The sequence below is a fragment of the Convolutriloba macropyga genome, chromosome 4 (assembly GCF_964194025.1).
Source record: "Convolutriloba macropyga chromosome 4, txConMacr16.3, whole genome shotgun sequence".
Lineage (NCBI taxonomy): Eukaryota > Metazoa > Xenacoelomorpha > Acoela > Convolutidae > Convolutriloba > Convolutriloba macropyga.
Window position 1 is genome coordinate 885,196 of NC_134471.1, and position 20,468 is coordinate 905,663.

General features: G+C 35.5%; 1 protein-coding gene across 1 annotated transcript in view; it reads left to right on the forward strand.

Annotated features, from left to right (window-relative positions):
- LOC142337399 (uncharacterized) overlaps positions 1–20,468 on the forward strand; it is a 69,140-nt gene that overhangs the window by 2,725 nt on the left and 45,947 nt on the right. Inside the window, exons 2-8 of the mRNA XM_075386567.1 lie at positions 854–1,068; positions 1,199–1,375; positions 1,656–1,790; positions 3,936–4,078; positions 5,342–5,667; positions 12,779–12,925; positions 14,252–14,414. Of these exons, the coding sequence (XP_075242682.1) occupies positions 854–1,068; positions 1,199–1,375; positions 1,656–1,790; positions 3,936–4,078; positions 5,342–5,667; positions 12,779–12,925; positions 14,252–14,414 (1,306 nt within the window). The remainder of the gene's footprint in view (positions 1–853; positions 1,069–1,198; positions 1,376–1,655; positions 1,791–3,935; positions 4,079–5,341; positions 5,668–12,778; positions 12,926–14,251; positions 14,415–20,468) is intronic.

The following is a 20,468-nucleotide window of genomic DNA, read 5'->3' on the forward strand; positions in this document are numbered from 1 at the left end:
GGTCAAAAAGATGTCAAGTAATTGATGCCACGGAACTCGAGAAATGAAAACTTTAGACTGATTGAGCTTCGTTTTATGTAAATAGTGACAAATTAGCAATTGCTCTGGAACGAAGTTTGCATCAATTATATTAGTCCTGTGGTCTTTTCTGAAAAATTTTTGCTTGATTGTTTTGACTTTTCGAGTTACTTTTACGCCCATGAGTTATTTTAAGTTGAACTCAATCAGCGGCAGTTCAATAATTAAAGTGCGCCGAAATTGGGGTAGTTTTTTTCATTTCAAATTTTATTAGTGGTAATTGTGGTACATAATAGCCTGTAATGACGTCATCTGAAGCCCCTTAGCGATTTTAGTCCCCCCGGACTGAAGCAAGCTGCAATAGATCGTTCGAGAGCAATTCTTCCGATGTTATTCGGTGATGATTGTTTTTCATAATCGAAATGATGAATACGTTGCTACGTTTGCACGGTTTGGAACCTTTGGAACTTCGCAACTTTTAATTATCGACAATTTTGTTTAAAGAATCTGGTTAATTTTTTGGTTTGGTTTTTTCGACGACAAAGATTTGAGTTATTTTTTGTTCTAAGATCTTGCGTCTCTTTTTTGAAATTGAGCCTAAATCAACAATCAGTTCTTTTCTGTTATCTATGAAAAACTCTATGAAGTCTAAGAAATATAACACTGTTTTGTAGCTTATCGGAATATCATTTTTCAGAATTAAACTGACTGATTTAGGCCGTATCTCAATTTCACAAAATCAGACTTCCCCCTCACGCAAATTGACCTCGATCTTGTATAATATATGTGTCAAGTATCTGTCAGCTGTTCAAAATAAGGAATGTGTATGTTGCAGGAACAGTTTACAGAATTCCCCTCTGTTAAGCCAGCCCAGTTCTCTCAACAGTTCTGCAATGATTGAAAACGAAACCACAGATGCCATGCACACTCCACCTACCAGCACAGTCGCAGTCACAGGCACTGCCACCAGACACAGTTTCAATTCCTTCACACCTGGCGGATCTAAAATTCCTCCCTCATTTGAGAGAAGCTCATCAGAGGGAGAACCAGGTTTGCATTTTGAATTTTTTGCCCACTAATTGGTCACAGTTTTACATTTTAACCCTTCCCTTCTAGCAAGCTGCAATCGAATCCCCAACCTGTCGTTTGTGATCAATTCTTTTAGAGATGTTTGTTTCAGACTATATGCGTCGACTGGAAGAAGAGAACGCGTTGATGTGTGAGGAGCTGCAGGCTACAGTGGTGGAGTTGAGTGAGGCGAGGGAGCTGGTGAGACAGATGGGACTATTGAAGGACCAGGGAGAGGCCAGACTTCAAAGCATACTCCACTGCATGTATGAACAGAATACGGTGCTAGGTTCGTCGTCAGCTCTATTTATCATTCCAATTTCTGTCCGAGGAAACAAAAATTCAACTGATGGTAAAAAGAAGAAGAACCTTTTAAAAAGGTGTAAAATAATATCAAGACAAAATTGAAGAAATTAAGAATTGGGTAAATATGATAAATTTGCTTCAAACGAGAATGTATTTAAGAACAGTGAAAACAAAACTTTAGCCAAAATCAATGAAAAAGCACTCAATGTCGAATCAGGCCTTCTTTAGTATTTTTGGTCAAACTAATTTTTTTTATTTTACAGACCAATGCTGTGGTCAGATGGACTTCCTGCGTGCATTGGTGGACGAGTCAGGTCCACAAAAGATGGAGAGGAAGTCCAAGAGTGTCGATGCATTCGAAGACACCCACCCCACCTCAACATCATCTGCAATTCTAGGTCAGTCTAACTATCTCTGCCTGCTAATCAGATATTGCTCTCTATGACAGTGGTGAATTTTGATTGGTTGAAGAATTTTGCTAATTTGTTTGTATCACGTTTGACATTTTTATCGATCTTCTATTTGTTTAAAAAACTTCTCATAGACTGACTGTTATTATAGCTGCAAAACTAAGCTGAGCGTTGTTATATTGATATATCGGTGGATTTTATTACGACTCGAAGAGGAGTATTTGTTTTCTTGAGGTTTAGTTTTTACCGGAAGTACTATTCGTTCAGACGGCGTTTTGACCTGAAAGCGAAAGAGTAAAATCGCCATGTGGAATTATTTTTTTTCTGAGCGAGAGACGTTTTTTGATCATGCGTTGCATTCAATGAATGAATGCATGACTTTGAAAAGCATATTTGACAGGTTTAATTTTTTTCTTACTAATTTCTTCGGTTTGATCTTAAGCGGACTTTTTAAAAAGCAGTACATATGTTAACCTCTCTTTGCTAGTTTATGCATTGAACGCCTCCTTATAACGTGAGATTTTGTATCTAAAATTTTACGCATGCTACTCCGATTTTGCACTTTTTGTTCAAGTTTTCTGTATTTGGTTTGTATTTTGGTTTTAATTACTAGGAAAAGACTTTTTTTGTGCATGGCCAATGTTTTTAATCGTTTTATTAATAATTGAATAATTTAGCGTGAAGTCTGTAAAATTCAGTGAAAATTTTTTCAGAGGTGTAATTTAAAGATTGTTCCAAAAAATTTTAATGTTTCGAATCTTTGAACTCTGCATTTACTTAAAAAGAGGATGGCTGTTTAATTTTTCTAAGTTTTTAATCCTAAATAATAAAATGTATTTGCTTTCTATTTCAATTTCTTTTTCAGCTTTCTAAAATTCATATTCTTCACATTCTACCATGTATCATTCTAGCATTCTCCTATATTCTTTGATTATTATTCTGTCTTTTTGTTGATTAATTTATTTTCTGCAATTGTTCGAACTCATTTTGTCTGCGATATCTCCAACAAGAGAAGTATATCTTACTTTGTCCTAATTGCATTGACGCCAAAACAAAGAATTTAGTGGTTTTTGAGTCCTAATTTTTATTTTTGTGGAAAAAATCAGTTTAATTTTTACGAATATCTCATGCTATTTACTATGTGTAGGTTGGTTCGCACAGTTTTTTCGCGGAGTTAAGACTATAAATATTTTTAAGCCTATTAGCATGAGTTATTTTAAGACAATTTTTAGCCCGGTCATTTAGAGCCTATCAGTATTTGAACATCCAACTATGAATTTTGGCTATTTATAATCTTTATCAAATGTTTTTAATATTATGAAACTTTACAGTATCACCATTTCAGTGATGTTTTTCTTTCAGAATTGTCTTATGTTTCAAATTTGTTCGGTTTCCTTTATTATTACTCAATGAGTTCGTACTTGTTTTTATTTTAATTTGCGTCAAAGTGCAATTCTTTCTGTTGTCGGCATTTCATGTCTTACCAGTTTTTGTAATAGAATTTGGTGAGTTAAAGATTTACTGTTTTATGAAAAAAGGTAATGGTTTCAGCTCTAATTGCGGTTTTCTTTGTGAAGTTCCGACGCTCCGAGTCGCTTCTGGAATTCTTCGGCTATGTTTTTTGTATCGTCGTATGACGCTCTTGTTTCGTCGTATGAAGCTCTTATTTCACACGGCAAAGCTGATAAAGTCCATTTTCGATTGACTTTTCCTCTCGCTAGGGGTGGAATGAATTTGAACAAGTTTTTTTAAAAATTTATCACAATGTTTTTTAAATAGCTTTTTGAGGGGGCGTCGATTACTTATACAACTTTGATCTGTATCTGTTTCTATCTCTATTATACGGCACGCAAGTCTATTTCTAAGCTATTCCCGCAATCTGTCGGCTATGTTCATTTGTCCTTTATTTAAGGCACATTACATTTTCATCACAATAATGTTTTCTTTTTTTTATTCGGCGTTGTACCATAACGAAAACAACCTGTCATGCATTTTGATTTGCCGCTACCGGGCCCACGCTATAGTTTTATTTTCGCCTAAACCCCTTTCAATGCAGTTTATCATTTCTGGTCGATCAATGATGAGAAGGGTAATTAAGGAACGTGTCAAAGTAGTTTGTTTGTTGTTGATTAGACGGGAGTACAGACGAGGAGGCAGACACAGAGAAGACTCCTGAGGAGGTGTCTGCCTCGTGTGTCAGGAAGCTGAACAGATTGGAAGTGCTGCTCAAACACAAACTAAAAGAGGACAGAGCCATCCGAATTGACATGAAAAAGGTCAGTCAGTCCTTACTCAACCCATTCATTAGTCCACCCTTTTCTAAATTGGCTAAATTGATTGCAAATTACATTGTTGTTTTTCAAAGTTCTTGAATAAATTTTAATTGCTACTTAGTTGCTTCAAGTTATGATAATGTTTAGTCTTAAGGAGTGTACTTTAGAGATCTTGATTTTTAAGCCAAAAAACAAACTGTGCGTTCATAGAGTTCAATAAGGACTAAAAGTTTGTTTGAGTATTTTGAAGATAAAAAGGAACGAACAATGAGGTTAGGAACGGTGTGTTAGAATATATTCTGGCTCCTCTCGTTCGCACTCTTCGCAGAATTTATGGCGGATTGAAAAAATCGTTTTTTGGGCTTTGAGTGTCTATAATAATCAAGACTATCGGAGAAATTGCCTGATTCCTATCCAAAATTATTTACCATTAGCTAGCTAACAATTGCCTCTGGTCGGTTGCCTTTTGCACTGTTAGTTTGCTCTGATTCGAAACCCGGTTCAACTTGCAGGGAGAAGAAAATAAAATAGCTCTATGGAGAAAACTATCAAGTGCCAAAATTGAAATATTCTTTTACAAACTGCAAATGTTGGAGACATATATATTCACCATCAAGTTGTTTCGAATGCTCTGTTGTGTTGTTCAGTTATTAGAGCCCCGTTTTTTGGTAGCTCTCTGTAGAACATCTTTAGAACATTTTGAAACCATGCAAATAAAAATACTCACTGTTTGACGGTTTTTAATGATGACACATAAATTCTTTAGCAAATGATCTATTACGCAGAAAGTGAATTGAATGAGCAAATGGAAGTCCACTTCATTATATTCCTTAACTGTTGCTTGTCGTTAACATTTAATGTTGCATTCACTTAAAGTGTTTTTCAGACACTAGTGGACTGTATGAAAAGACTGTTGTTCGTTTTCTAATTATTCCAGGCACAGCCATAAGGGCTGCCAGTGGTAACTTGACTCTCGTTTAGTACCTCATGTCGCATGGTGTAATCCAGCATTCTATTTATATTCAAAATTGGCCTTGCTGTAATAGTTGTGATAAATGATTGATATCCGGCAAAAACGGAGAGTATCAAAGTGCATGTATTAAATTGAACTTTTGAGCGTACATAACTAGTGCGCTTCCTGTTCTTGAGCTAAAATCAGATATGTAATTGAAACTACGAGGTAATGAGGTTGTAGTAATGACTATGATAATATAATCATGCTGTCTGTCGTTGTAAGGAGAACCACATTGTCCCTGCTATGTTTAGACGAAACAATCGCTAAGCGATCAGAAGATGGAGAACGAAATGCTGAGAATCAGATTGGAGTCACTGCAACAGAAGAGGAACTCGGAACAGTTCGATGCTCCTTCCAGTTTGAATCTCACCAATTCCTCAACCACTCGCAACTTCTCTGAGAGCGATGCTTCGTCAACTGCGTCCAGTCCCACAGTGGCATCTCATGCAAAAGTGCTGGAAACGTTGTCCAAACAGTATGAAGAGATGTTACGTAACAAAGAGGTCGAAATTTCAAAGTTAAGGGATGATTTGCAGCGTGCAAATCGAAGCAACAACGCGATTGACTCTATGCGAAGGTTGGTGAATGCGTCATTTGATGTTGACAGAGTGGAACTTATTCTGAAATAAAATCGGATGCTCATAATTGGGAAATAGAACTGAATGGGAGAAGTAAAATATGATGTAGAGTTTCCTAAGCTATTCATCTGAGAAACTAATTTTACTTGCGTGTTTTTTGCTGCTATTTTAAAGGGCAATCGGAATAGCCTCTCTTCCTGTCAATGTTTGGCCGTTTATTCATCATGTTATTGTTTCGACCTCATATAATGAGTGAAGAACAATATGCTAGTCTTTTATTGGCTTTTTTTTGCCATGACAAATCATTCAGCATAGTTAAATATGCATTTTTCTTTCAAAATTTGCAAACCTTCATTTTCAAAAAAATTTTGACAAAACTTGAAAAATATTAGGACAGTACTTTTTATAAAGAAACTGTACCACGGCAGATAATAGGTCTTTTAGTAATAATTATTAATAGCCGCCCTCATCTTCTCAGCCGGCTATTATAGCGCTCCTATTTTTTTACAATTCAAAGAATTTGAATTGTATTGGGGCGCTGTCTTTTTTTATTACGACTCGAAGAGGAGTATTGGAGAAATCCTTTTTTTAATCAATTTTATTGGAGTGATTTTTAAAGCGGGAAATGAAACGCGTGAAAAAATTTGGAGTGATTTTGGCGCTGAACAAAAGTGAAGAGCGGAGCGAAAAGAGAGTGGTTTTTGTTCATACCGCTGTTTTTGAGAGAGCGAGAAATTGATGTGTGAAAAAATTTTCTCTAAGCGAGCGAAATTTTTTTGTTCACGTGCGGCATTTTAAAGCAGTTTTTTTTATTTATTTTGGTTAAGAGGTTTGGTTATGATTTTGTTTTAATTTTAGGCTGGTGTCAGTAGTGGTTTGAAGGTTTCTGGAAATCCATATGAATTTTATGATAATTCGGAGGTTTATAATGTATTTTGCCGATTTTCGGGCTAATTTTTGCGTTTTTTTGACGATTATTTTGTTTCAAGATAATCATAAATTAGTGACGGCACGTTTTGTTTGATGAGTAGTTGGATGGCGTTTAAATAGATTTTCACTTCGAGTCGTTTCCGGAATTCTTCCGGCTATGTTTTTTGTTAAGATCTGTTCACACATTTTCGTGATTTTTGAAGTCAAATTGGAGTGGTGATTTTGGTCACGCCGAAACAGGAAATGGAGCGAAAAAGCGAGTGGTTTTGCGGCGTGAATTTTTTTCGCTCTAATTTTAAAGTAGAGTGAGAAAACGGTGTTTGAACAAAAATTCGGTTTCTCGGTAGTGGTTTTTTGTTCACAAGCGGCAATTTCACTCTGATTTTTACTGTTTTTTCGATTTTTTGGATCGGAATTTTTTCTAAATAGTTTTCCCAATCCATTGACAGCTCATTCTGGACGTAGTTTTTTGTTAGAATCAAAATTACATAGCTCATTAGTGGTTTTTTTGTTCTCCCTAGCAGCATTTTGACATTGATTTTCTGTTTTTTTTTTGTTTTTTTCATCTGATTTTTTTTAGAAATTGTTTTCCCAATTCACTCATTGTCCGCTCTAGGTCTAGTTGTTTGTTAAGTCAATGAAAATTCTTTGAATTGTACGTCAGGACTTGTCCTGCTATGTTTTTCTTCGTCGAATAAAAAAATGTTTCGCTTTACCTCATTTTGCCGCTTTTTCAACATTTTGCGTGATATCTTTTTGACTTCTCTAGACTAGTTTCTCTCTTCTCTCATTCTGCTAAAAGTGATTTTGAGCATCAGTTGATCAGCAAAGCAATTCAAAATGAACAGATTCAGTATAAAAAATTGAAGTCAGAAGTAGAAACGGGATAAACCCATAAAGCCCAATTTTAGATGCCCGCTATTTGAACGTCGTTCCTATAAGTCTTAGTTACCATCTCTAATGCTTATTGGTATTGATAGTAGCCCCTGTAGCCTCTTTCTAAGAAACAGAAGTACGTTATGTTCAACTACGAAATTCCATCAAAATAAATCGGACTTAAAAAATGTTTTTGTACTAAAATCTTTTTTTTTTCAATATCTTCTATTCTTTCAATCCCAATCATGCTTATTGGAATCAACGGCGGCTATTTTCCGGCAATCTGCCGGGTATGTTATAAAAATTTGCAAACGAGTCTGATGTTTCATTTTTTTGCAAAATATTTGAAGTACTTGTTCCATTTGACGCCCAGCATTGATCACCATGTCTTGTTCAGGATAAAACGCAGCAGCTCCTAGATATCAAATTACAGAAGTTACATAATATTTACTTGTTCAAAAAGAGTAAGTGTCGTTCCTTAAGATACCTAAGGTGTAATATAAATCTATAATAAATCACAGGTGTCTGATGCCGCCTGTTCTGCTAATTGTGCTTGCAATATTACTGAGATACTTAAACGAGAGACTTTTTTAAAAAAAATGGCAGAATATTTTAGACAGCATTCCTTTCGTTGAATTTTATTTTCTGGGATGTTTTAAATTTTTTATCGTGCCTTAGAAGAGATTGCAGATAGTTGATAGTCACAAATTAATAGTCAATCCGAGCCTTGTACCTATTCGTTTGAACATAGATCACTTAAAGTGGGTGTTTTTTTTGGTAAACTTAAACTTACTTAACTAAAAAGTTATTCGTTTTCATTTCCTAAAGAGTTAAAATCTTGAAAAAATAAACCTTTTAATAGAGCTGCAAAGATTTAAACTGGGCATAGATAAATTGCGGTGTTCTTGTTTGTTTTTGTTTCGTCTTCCGACGGTTGTTTTTTTGTTTTCTCTTGATCATTCTTTCACTTGACTTTTTTGTGTTTTACGCTTGATTTCATTGTTTTTGCGTGATCTATATTGGTGCTTGAAAAGGTGGTGTTGCCGAGTGATTAATGTATCGAACTGCTATCTGGGAGATCACATGAGTAGATTTTGATCATGCGTGTCTTAACTCACTCAGCAAAATGATTTCGCACTTAAAATCTTAAGTTTACTTGAAAAACTTAATTATTACATTTTTTAGAGGCGTCGGTAGTTTTTGCAACTGATTTCTATATATTTTTCTATCGCACGGAAGTCTATTTCTCAGCTATTCTGGCAATTTGTCGGCTATGTTAATAATTGCATTTATACAATCAAAAATAGTGCATCAAAATACTCTCGGCATATATACAATCAAAACAGTAGTGGAAAGTTATGGGGAACCTATTTAAGGGTCAGCAATACTCTCAATACATAGGTCGATGATTGGGTGGAAAGAAAACTAGAAATCAGCTGTAAATCAATTCTAATTTTCTAAAACTGCTTTAGATTTTGCATTACCCGGACATTAAAAGTGTTTTTATATGTTAACAAAAATAACTTTTTCTTGGTGCAAGGAAAACCCGATCTATATTGCATGTGGTACAAAGGAAATACCACTGGCCTAAATTTGATGAAAAGTTAAGCTATTAAAAACGTATTTCTCTTTTTTTATTGAAACAATTCATTGCCATTTTCGCATTTATGAATTAATGGAGGCAGTTTGATGTGAATTGTTTTCTTTGTCAGATTACTTTTTAGTGGAAGGTCAGCTATACACGCAAAAGCAGAGGCGACGGAGCTTTACTTGTTTCTTGTACGTTCTCCAAGGTTTTCTTGTACAAATTTAGCTGCAAATACTGATAGTAAATTTAACCAAGTGTGGATCTGACCGAAAAATTTATTTGTTATTATAAATACACATCTGAAGGCCACACCAGTGATTTAACAAGCTGTGTCTCGATATAAAGGAGACGCATTATTCAACGTATCTTTTTACGTCAAGATATGTTACTAAACAGTCGGTTAATATAGCAGTATGCTCCCACACTCATTGCGTAAAGGTTGTGACATCAAACTGGAACTCGAACTTTCTCGAATAAAAAATTGGAAAATATAAGTCTATGTACTATTCCCAATATAAGAACTATTCCTAAGTACTATTCCTAGTAATATAAGTACTATTCCTAAAATATAAGTCTTTCTTGACTCCTTTCACCCATCCTTTAAAGTTGTGTCACCTAGGATAGCCGCGCAAATCTGAGCGTGTATTGTCCCCTTAACTCTTGATGAGGGCATCTGCAATCTTGAAGTCAGTCTGCAAATATTTTAATTCTAGCTTTTCCCTTTCTACATGCTCCTTCATGAAATGAAGTTGAATGGCAAGGTGTTTAGTTTTTCCTTAGTGAATGGACTGTTTGCTCTGCGCTATGCATGACTGGTTATCGAAGAAAATCTCGGTATTTTTGTATCTCGGCGCCTAAATCCCTACAGCTGAACTCTCAGGTAAATGGCATCTTTAGTCGCCTGTACTAAGGAGTTCATTTCGGATTTGCCCTTTAAATAGTTAACATTTTTCTCACTGCCGTACTTACAAAGTGTAGAAAAGTTATCAAAGTCCTTCGGTAAACTTTTCAGTAGAATTCATGTGCACCTCCCCTTTGGCCGGAGCCTTAGTTATTTAGTCATCAGACCTTTAGAGGAATGAATTCCAAGCCATAAAGTCTAGAACATTGGTGCGAAGACCATCTGGGGTATAGCTCTTTGAGGAGTTGTCCCGTTAGCCTCAAGTCTCCTTAGAACCATCTTTCGGGACATAGGAGAGCATGTGTTGTCTGGACCAAAAATGTAGTGTCGTCACTCTTTATCTTTTGGCTGTGCGATCACAGTTGCAAAACTACTGTGATGTTTTTTCTGTGACTATCACTACATCTGTCTTGTCTGAACCTTACATAGCTACTAGAAGACTTTCGTTTCAGATACTAATTGTGCGCAGGGATCACACACAGTTTTCTCTTCCACTGCTAATCAACTTACAGTGAACACAGTGTGGCAATCGTCCAAAGCTCCCTCACGTCTCAACCATACTAACCCTGCGTTCGTTTACTACTAACAAGGGTTTCAGACCGATTAGAGTTCGCAATATACTTTAATTGGAGTCTAGCCAAATCACTACTAACTGATCGAAACTTATCTACTAGTCTCGAGTTCACTTTCGTTACTTTGTTGACTTTCGAATCAGTTAACTTTGGACATGGAAGCACATTGCTGAGCCGAAAACTTTCTGAGGAGGGTTAGTAGCCCAGGGTGTAAACTGATCCGCAACCTCCACGTGGTGCCCCTGGGTAACTGCTACCAGCTCAGTTTGCGGTAGTTAGCTGAGCGGATAGTCTGATGTGTGCCCTGAGCAAGCGACCTGGGACTGAAAAAAAATTCTGCTCGGAATTCTTGGCAGTCCGATACTTGGAATAGTGCACTTGAAAGAAGCGAGCAAAAGTGGTTGTCGGCGGGGCCCTGTAAATAAAAGTGGCTCTTGTAGTCATGCCTCGTCGACTTCTAACTGTTGGCAATGTCTCCAATGAGCGAAAGAATTGATGTAAACCTTTTGTCACTGGGAACCTCATTGACTTGATTTAAGGTTATGCTATAGTTTCTCTGCTCTTGTTTTATACTCAATTAAATTTTCATCTTTTAAACAAGGCTAGTGAGTTCGCTTTCTAACTTCGTTATCCAGGTTTCTCGAAGCTACGGAATCTCTTAGACAGCTACGCTTGCGCTGCGCATCATCTCAATTAATAGGCCTAAGTTATTTATTTGACTCTTTTATTCGGCTCTTGAAGCGTTATGGCATGTAAAGGGAACGTAATCTTCATATGTGCTACTACCATCAGATACTTTGTACAGTTTTAGGATAAACATGCGAGTTTCAAATTGCTCCAAAAATAAAGTATCCCTTCCCGCTGATTCGAACACGAGCATTCTTATCATTCATCTTTTCTTTAGATATCTAATCAGTTTAACGCAACGCAAAATCAGTCATATCAGCGCAAAATTTGTGCTGAGCTCAATCCATTGTTGTTTCAGTGAGCAAACAAAAAGATCATAAGAGAGCCACGGTTGAATGATCAGCAATAGTGTTCCTACATGCTCAAACTACCCTCTTGTCTGTCATCATTGGTCACTTTGAAACGGACAGGTCACGTCCTTTCAAGCTTCGACTGTAACCAGGATCCTCGGTGTAGGGTGTAATCCTTAGCGGAACCCAGATTTTAGTAACTTGACAGACTTAAGACCAATCTCTACATGTATTGTCACTTATAAGCAAGATCACTTTTCAAAGTTAAATGAAGTTCAACCATTGATGTAGCCTGTTTTTAGAGTTTTGCGCAGCTCTGTAGGTTCGTTCGAATGGACGTCTTTTTTAAAAAAAAACAGTGTTAAGCAAATTAGCACAAACGTTTCGCAAACAAAAGTCGACCGATGTTCGATAAGATTGCGTTTTTTAAAAAAAATTCGAACGGTGTCCTGGAAATGCAAGCGCGTCACAACCAATAAGCTGCATTTTAGGAAAGTAGCTTTTTTTAAACTTTTGGAACTAATATTTTCAATCTTGGTTTGGAACTTTGCCGGTCTTCATAAGACACTGTCATAACTAGGCCCTGGAACTTTGCCTTGTTGATCCTTGCTAGCTGTTGCTTTTTTCGAGACCATTTTTCCCCTCGTGTGGCTCTTCTCCGTGTTCTACTAGGACCCTGCCCTGTCTTTTTGACCTTTTGTTGTCTTTTTGACCTTTTGTCTATTTGCCCTGTCTCGTCTCTTTGACCCTGTCTCGTCTCTGTTTTTGTTTGGCTGCCTTGCAGAATTTCATTGCAGCTGTACGTTTGGCTGGGAACAGTAACCTGACAAGATCTTTGATATAAAGGAGACGTATTAATCAGCGTTTGCATTGCCGGTAATATTTATTACAAAACAGTCCATTTATATATCATTGTTCCCGAAATCATAGCCTAAAGGTTGTGACATCCAACTTTCTCGAATCAAAAATCGGAAGTTATTGGAACTCATTCTTGACTTCCTTCAATTATAAACGAATCGTTTACAGTTATCTGTTGGAGGAGATAATCAAATGACATACTCGAAATGTGGACCGAATCGATAGTTGAAGTTGCAACTATCATTTGATAATTGGTCTAGTCGCAGTTACTATTTCTGATTGCCTGTTACTAGGCTATGCAAAACATTCATTACATCATAGAAATGAAACAAATTATACACATATATATTCGTTCAAACAAAAAAATATTTATAAGTCTTCTTCCTAGAATAAATGTGTCTTGTTTAGACTGCAGCCGGCGCAAGCTGCCAAAGAGGAAATGTTGACACTGCAAGAGAGATTGGACAAAGTGACGAAAGAGAAGGAAGAGGTGATGAGTGCTAAAGACGATCTGTCCAAGGATATCATCAAAGTCAGAGCAGAGCTAACTATCAAGTGAGTTCATTAGTCAGAGACAAGTTTGTAAAACACATATTAAGTAAAAGGATGGCTAAAAACGTGGAGAGAGTAAATGTTCTGTTCGTAAATTTATCTACGCAGAAATGGTTGATTACAAGCATTCAATTTGGTCTATTTGAGTTTAATTTGATTCAAATGTGTGTTGAATAAGTGTAAATGTTCTAGAATCTCTGAAGACATTTTTTGATACAGATGACAAAGAATATGATCCAAATATTTGCACTTCAGTATGATTTGAATGGAGGTATTGTGTCAGTTTCTCTTTTGTGAAAAATGTATGCTTGATAATTTGATCTTTATTAATTGCTCTTCGACCAAATGTTTAGCAATTATTTGGTCCATGGACAAGTGCTCCTGGTGCAGAAGCTGGGCCTAGCATGCAGGAGGGTCGAGGGTCCTTTTGGTAACCGGGTCTTTTTTTAGTCTGACCGATTTGAATTTTGGTCAAAAGAAACGGGATAAAGTGAAGCTAGCTACAACAGAGCCAGTTGTTCGTGAGCAATTCGTGCGCTTTAGTCGGCCGTTTATTGTTTATTACGACTCGAAGAGGATTGATGCAGAAGTGTCTTTTTAAAATCAATTTTATTGAAGTGAATTGTGAAGCAGAAAATGAAATGCGTAACAAAATTTGGGGTGGTTTTTTGTTCATACCGCTCTTCGATAGAGCGACAAATTAAGGTATGAAAAAAATTGTAAGCGAGCAAAATTTTGTTCACATGCGGCTTTTTAAAGCAGAGGCTTTAACGCTCACGTGCTGCTTTAACTTTTTTTGGTTAAGAGGTTCGAATAAGGTGTACTAATAATTTAAAATTTGTGTTAACAGTGTTTTTAATTTTTTTACGAGATATTTTGCGGTTTTGTTGGTTATTTAATCAATTGTTTGCTCGTTGTTTTGTTTCATTGCATTCATTTGGGGATCGAATAGACGCCTATTGCGCAAAGAAATTTTTAGGTATCAATTGTTGCATTTTTGATGGCATAAGGCAGTATTTTTTGAGAAATATCACAATAAATCAAGAAGTTTGGAACTAATTTTGGTGTATTTCTTGAAATTTTTCCGTTTTTCTTCAAAATTGGATAGTTTTATTACTATTATATAAAGTAGTTGAATTTTTCTGTTTCTTATTTCAGTCAATTTTTTGGTCGAAATTTTTCATTATTTAACAAGGTTATTTTTTGTTTTTCATGAGTAATTTTAGTAAGTACTAGTTTTTTCAAAGCGTAGATTTTATGGCAGAGACAACTTTTTGGGACGTTTCTGGATGTCTTCCGGCTATGTTTTTCAATTATTCCTTTGTTCAGAATGGAGCAGCTGTCAGTGGAGCTGAGACAGATGGAGAGTGAGAGAGATGAGTGGAGGGGCAGGTTCGGGGAGGTGGAGAAGGAGATCCAATATGTTAAGGAGATCACTGAGGAGAAAATGGAGGACATGGCTGTTGCACTTGTTGTGGCACACGACTTCCAAGTTAGTAGTTAATGTGATGTCGTGTATCTAATGTCTTAACAGGAATCATTTGGGTCCGCTATCAAACGATGCAAAGTGATAGAGTTGTGTACCAACGGCCAAACGAAGTGTTTCATGAAAGCAACAGTTGAACGTTTCATCAACAATCTATTAATAACTATAAAAAATATATTAATTAATTGCTCTCAAACTAAGTTTGTAGCAATTATATTAGTCCTGTCCGTCTTTTTATGCAATTTTTCGGTTGACCGATTTTTTGTCTGACGCTTTTGACTTTTCGTCCTCAAAAATGGGATAAACAGGTAGCGCCAACCGGCATTAAGTGCTCTTAGAGCTTTTCAGCTCAAACTGTTTTGGAGACTTATACCTATACTAATGGTGCGAAGGGAGGTTCTTAGAGGTTGAAGCCACCCCCACTGTTGACCCCCCGTATTGCCCCCACCCCCCCCACCCCAGTGTTGCCCCCCACTCAGCCCCCGCTGCACCCCCCCCCCCCCCCCCCCCCTGTCGTGGCTAGCTACTGACGAACAACCGCTTGCTAAAAACGCAGTTTTATACTATTTTGCAATTTTTTTTCAAGCTTTTTGAAAATTGTTTACTTTGTTTTTTATCAGCCCTAGGTGTCCAGGAACCTCCTCTAGGGTTTGATAATAGTTTACGGAATTGTTTCTACTGGCACTGGAATGGTTTCAACATTTTAACATCACGAATTTTAGGAACTTTTTGACAAAACGTGCAATTGTTTCAAGTTTTTTTGACAGTTTTTTCCTTATTCAGGTCTTTCCAGACCCAGGGGCCAGAAAACATCCTATGGGGTTTGATAATAAGTTACTGTCAAGTTTTAAATGGTCATGGAATAGTTTTTCAGCTTTTTAATTTCACAAATTTAAAAAGTCTTTGATAAAACTTGCTTTTTAAGTTTTTTGAATTTTTTTTTTCGATTTTCCAGCCTTAAGAGCCAATGAACCTCCTTTAGGGTTTAAAAATAGGTTACTCAATGATTTCTAGATTAAATGGATTATTTTGCAAGATTTAACATCACTAATTTTAGCATACTTTAATATTTTTTGCCATTTTTCGATTTTTTAACATTTATAGTCATTATTCAGATTTTTTGAGCCTCAAGGGTCAAATAAGCCTCATTTGGGGTTTGATAATAAGTTACTGGAAAGTCTTTGTTGGTCATGGGTTAATTTTCAACTTTTTAATATCACAAGTTTTAGCAACTTTTTTAAAATAAAACTTGCAACTTTTTAGAAGGTTTTTTGAAATTTTTTGTCATTTTTTAGGTTTCTCTAGCCTCAAGAACCACAGAACTTCCTCTAGGGTTTGATAAAATGTTACTGCATAGTTTTTAGATGAAATATGATGTTGTTCAAGATTTTAATATCATGAATTTAAGCATTTTAAAATTCTTGCAATTTTTTCATGTTTTTGAGTTTTTTCCGTCAACAAAGGCCCTGGGACCTCCTCCAAAGTTTGATAATAAGCTGCTGCAGAGTTAATGGGATTGTGAACAACATTTTTTATGACTCCAGTTTTAGTAATTTCTGGATAAATTGAAACTGTTCAAATTTTTGGAAAGTTTTTTTGTTCCAAGCGTATGGATCTTTATGAAATGGTTCTTGAGATATTGTGTTGAAGTTTGAAGTTTAGCAAGATTTTGTTAAAATTTGCAATTTCCAAATTTTTTTGATATTTTTTTCCTTTTCTGATTTTAACGACCATTACTGGCCAACGAAACTTTTCAAATCTCGGAGATGGGTTACTTGACAGAACTTTCGAGACAAAAATGGTTTTGATTTTTTTTATTGCGAAGTTGAAAACTTTTCTTTTAATTTTGCCTTTTTAGTTTTTTTTCTATATGATTTCTTTATGAACAAGGTTTAGAAGTTGCAGTGTCGAATCCAATCATGGAAGATATTCCTGTCTCCGCTCTCTTTCGGTTAGGGTTCCTTTCCTCTTTCTCGTTCACGTTTTATCTCTCTCTCTCTCTCTCTCTCTCTCTCTCTCTCTTTGTTGATTCAGCACTTCAGCTGCTCTTATGTTACGTAATGTCACCATCTGTGATCTTCATTATTAATGAGTTATAGTTAAAATGTTTTTTATCATAAAAGATCTAACAGCAATTTTAGTAAACCATTGTTAATTGCTCTCAAAAGCAATTTGTAGCAAATATATTAATCCTGTTTGTCTTTTATGCAATTTTTCTCTAGGCCAATTTTTTGTCTGACTCATCATTCTCATTCAGAAACGGGATAAAGAGGTAGCGCCCTGAGGTCACTAAATTGTGGCTAGCTGTTGACGAAGCCAACCGCTCGCCGGTCGTTCGAGAGAAATTCGCCCGACGTTTGTCGGTTATGTTTTTAATTGCTCTCAAACGAAGTTTTTAGCAATTATATTAGTCCTCTAGGTCTTTTTTATGCGATTTTTTGGTCGACCGATTTTTCGTCTGACGCTTTTGACATTTCTTCCTCAAAAATGGGATAAACAGGTAGCGCCAACGGGCATTAAGTGCTCTTAGAGCTTTTGAGCTCAAACTGTTTTGGAGATTTATACCTATACTAATGGTGCGTAGGGAGGTTCTTAGAGGTTGAAGCCACCCCCACTGTTGACTCCCCCTATTGCCCCCCCCTGTCGTGGCTAGCTACTGACGAACAACCGCTTGCTAAAAACGCAATTTTATGCTATTTTGCAATTTTTTTTCAAGCTTTTTGAAAGTTTTTGACTTTTTGCTTTTTATCAGCCCTAGGTGTCCAGGAACCTCCTCTAGGGTTTGATAATAGTTTACGGAATTTTTTCTACTGGTAATGGAATGCTTTCAACATTTTAACATCACAAATTTTAGAAATTTTTTGACAAAACGTGCAATTGTTTCAAATTTTCTGACATTTTTTTCCTTATTCAGGTTTTCCAGACCCAGGGACGAGAAAACATCCTATGGAGTTTGATAATAAGTTACTGTCAAGTTTTTAATGGTCATGGAATAGTTTTTCAGCTTTTTAATGTCACAAATTTAAAAAGTCTTTGATAAAACTTGCTTTTTAAGTTTTTTGAATTTTTTTTTTCGATTTTCCAGCCTTAAGAGCCAATTAACCTCTTGTAGGGTTTGAGAATAGGTTACTGAATAATTTCTAGACTAAATGGAATATCTTGCAATATTTTAACATCACGAATTTTAGCATACTTTGATATTTTTTGCCATTTTTCAATTTTTTTTAACATTTATATAGTCATTATTCAGATTTTTTGAGCCTCAAGGGTCAAATAAGGCTCCTTTAGGATTTGATATTAAGTTACTGGAATGTTTTTGTTGGTCTTAGGTTAATTTTCAACTTTCTAATATCACAAGTTTTAGCAACTTTTTTATAAAACATTTTTAAAAAGTTTTTTGAAATTTGTTGTCATTTTTTAGGTTTCTCTAGCCTCAAGAACCACAGAACTTCCTCTAGGGTTTGATAATATGTTACTGCATAGTGTTTAGGTGTAATACGATGTTGTTCAAGATTTTAATATCATTAATTTAAGCATTTTTTAAAAAAAAATTCTTGCAATTTTTTCATGTTTTTGAGTTTTTTTCGTCAACAGAAGCCCAGGGACCTCCTCCAAGGTTTGATAATAAGCTGCTGCAGAGTTAATGGGATTTTGAACAACATTCTTTATGACTCCAGTTTTAGTAATATTTGGATAAAATTTAAACTTTTCAAATTTTTGAAAAATTTTTATGTTCCAAGCGTATGGATCTTTATGAAATGGTTCTTAAGATAGTAATGTCTTGAGTTTTGGCAAGATTTGCAATTTCCAAATTTTTTTGATATTTTTTGTCCTTTTCTGATTTTAACGACCATTACTAGCCAACGAAATTTTTCAAGTCTCGGAGATGGGTTCCTTTCCTTCTCTTTCTCGTTCACGTTTTATCTCTCTCTCTCTCTCTCTCTCTCTCTCTCTCTCTCTTTGTTGATTACGCACTTCACTTTCTGTTATGTGACGTAATGTCACCATCTGTGATCTTCATCACCAATGAGTTATAGTTGAAATGTTTTTTATCATAAAAGATGTAACAGGCACTTGTAGGAAACCTTTGTTAATTGCTCTCAAAAGCAATTTCTAGCAAATATATTAATCATGTTTGTCTTTTATGGAATTTTTCTCTTGGCTGATTTTTTGGCTGACTCATCAATATCATTCAGAAACGGTATAAAGAGGTAGCGCCCTGAGGTCACTAAAATGTGGCTTGCTGTTGACGAAGCCAACCGCTCGCCGGTCGTTTTAGAGCAATTCGCCCAACGTTTGTCGGTTATGTTTTTAATTGCTCTCAAACGAAGTTTGTAGCAATTATATTAGTCCTCTAGGTCTTTTTTATGCGATTTTTTGGTTGACCGATTTTTTGTCTGACGCTTTTGACTTTTCTTCCTCAAAAATGGGATAAACAGGTAGCTCCAACCGGCCTTAAGTGCTCTTAGAGCTTTTCAGCTCAAACTGTTTTGGAGACTTATACCTATACTAATGGTGCGAAGGGAGGTTCTTAGAGGTTGAAGCCACCCCCACTGTTGACTCCCCCTATTGCCCCCCCCCCCCCTGTCGTGGCTAGCTACTGACGAACAACCGCTTGCTAAAAACGCAATTTTATACTATTTTGCAATTTTTTTTCAAGCTTTTTGATAATTTTTGACTTTGTTTTTTATCAGTCCTAGGTGTCCAGGAACCTCCTCTAGTGTTTGATAATAGTTTACGGAATTGTTTTTACTGGTAATGGAATGCTTTCAACATTTTAACATCGCAAATTTTAGCAATTTTTTGACAAAACGTGCAATTGTTTCTGACATTTTTTTTCCTTATTCAGGTCTTTCCAGACCCAGGGACGAGAAAACATCCTATGGAGTTTGATCATAAGTTATTCTCAAATTTTTAAGGGTCATGGAATAGTTTTTCAGCTTTTTATTGTCACAAACTTAACAAGTCTTTGATAAAACTTGCTTTTTTTCAAGTTTTTTGAAATTTTGTTCGTTTTTTTTTTCGATTTTACAGCCTTAAGAGCCAATTAACCTCTTGTAGGGTTTGAGAATAGGTTACTGAATAATTTCTAGACTAAATGGAATATCTTGGAATATTTTAACATCACGAATTTTAGCATACTTTGATATTTTTTGCCATTTTTCAATTTTTTTAAGATTTATTTAGTCATTATTCAGATTTTTTGAGCCTCAAGGGTCAAATAAGGCTCCTTTAGGATTTGATATTAAGTTACTGGAATGTTTTTGTTGGTCTTAGGTTAATTTTCAACTTTCTAATATCACAAGTTTTAGCAACTTTTTTATAAAACATTTTTAAAAAGTTTTTTGAAATTTGTTGTCATTTTTTAGGTTTCTCTAGCCTCAAGAACCACAGAACTTCCTCTAGGGTTTGATATTATGTTACTGCATAGTGTTTAGGTGTAATACGATGTTGTTCAAGATTTTAATATCATCAATTTAAGCATTTTTTTAAAAAAATTCTTGCAATTTTTTCATGTTTTTGAGTTTTTTTCGTCAACAGAAGCCCAGGGACCTCCTCCAAGGTTTGATAATAAGCTGCTGCAGAGTTAATGGGATTTTGAACAACATTCTTTATGACTCCAGTTTTAGTAATATTTGGATAAAAATTAAACTTTTCAAATTTTTGAAAAATTTTTTTGTTCCAAGCGTATGGATCTTTATGAAATGGTTCTTAATATAGTAATGTCTTGAATTTTGGCAAGATTTGCAATTTCCAAATTTTTTTGATATTTTTTGTCCTTTTCTGATTTTAACGACCATTACTGGCCCACGAAATTTTTCAAGTCTCGGAGATGGGTTACTTAACTTTCGAGACTAAAAATGGTTTTGATTTTTTTTTGCGAAGTTGAAAACTTTTCTTTTAATTTTGCCTTTTTAAGTTTTTTTCTATATAATTTATTTATGAACAAGGTTAGAAAACTTGAAGTTGCAGTGTCAAATCCAATTATGGAAGATATTCCTGTCTCCTTTCTCTTTCGGTTAGGGTTCCTTTCCTTCTCTTTCTCGTTCACGTTTTATC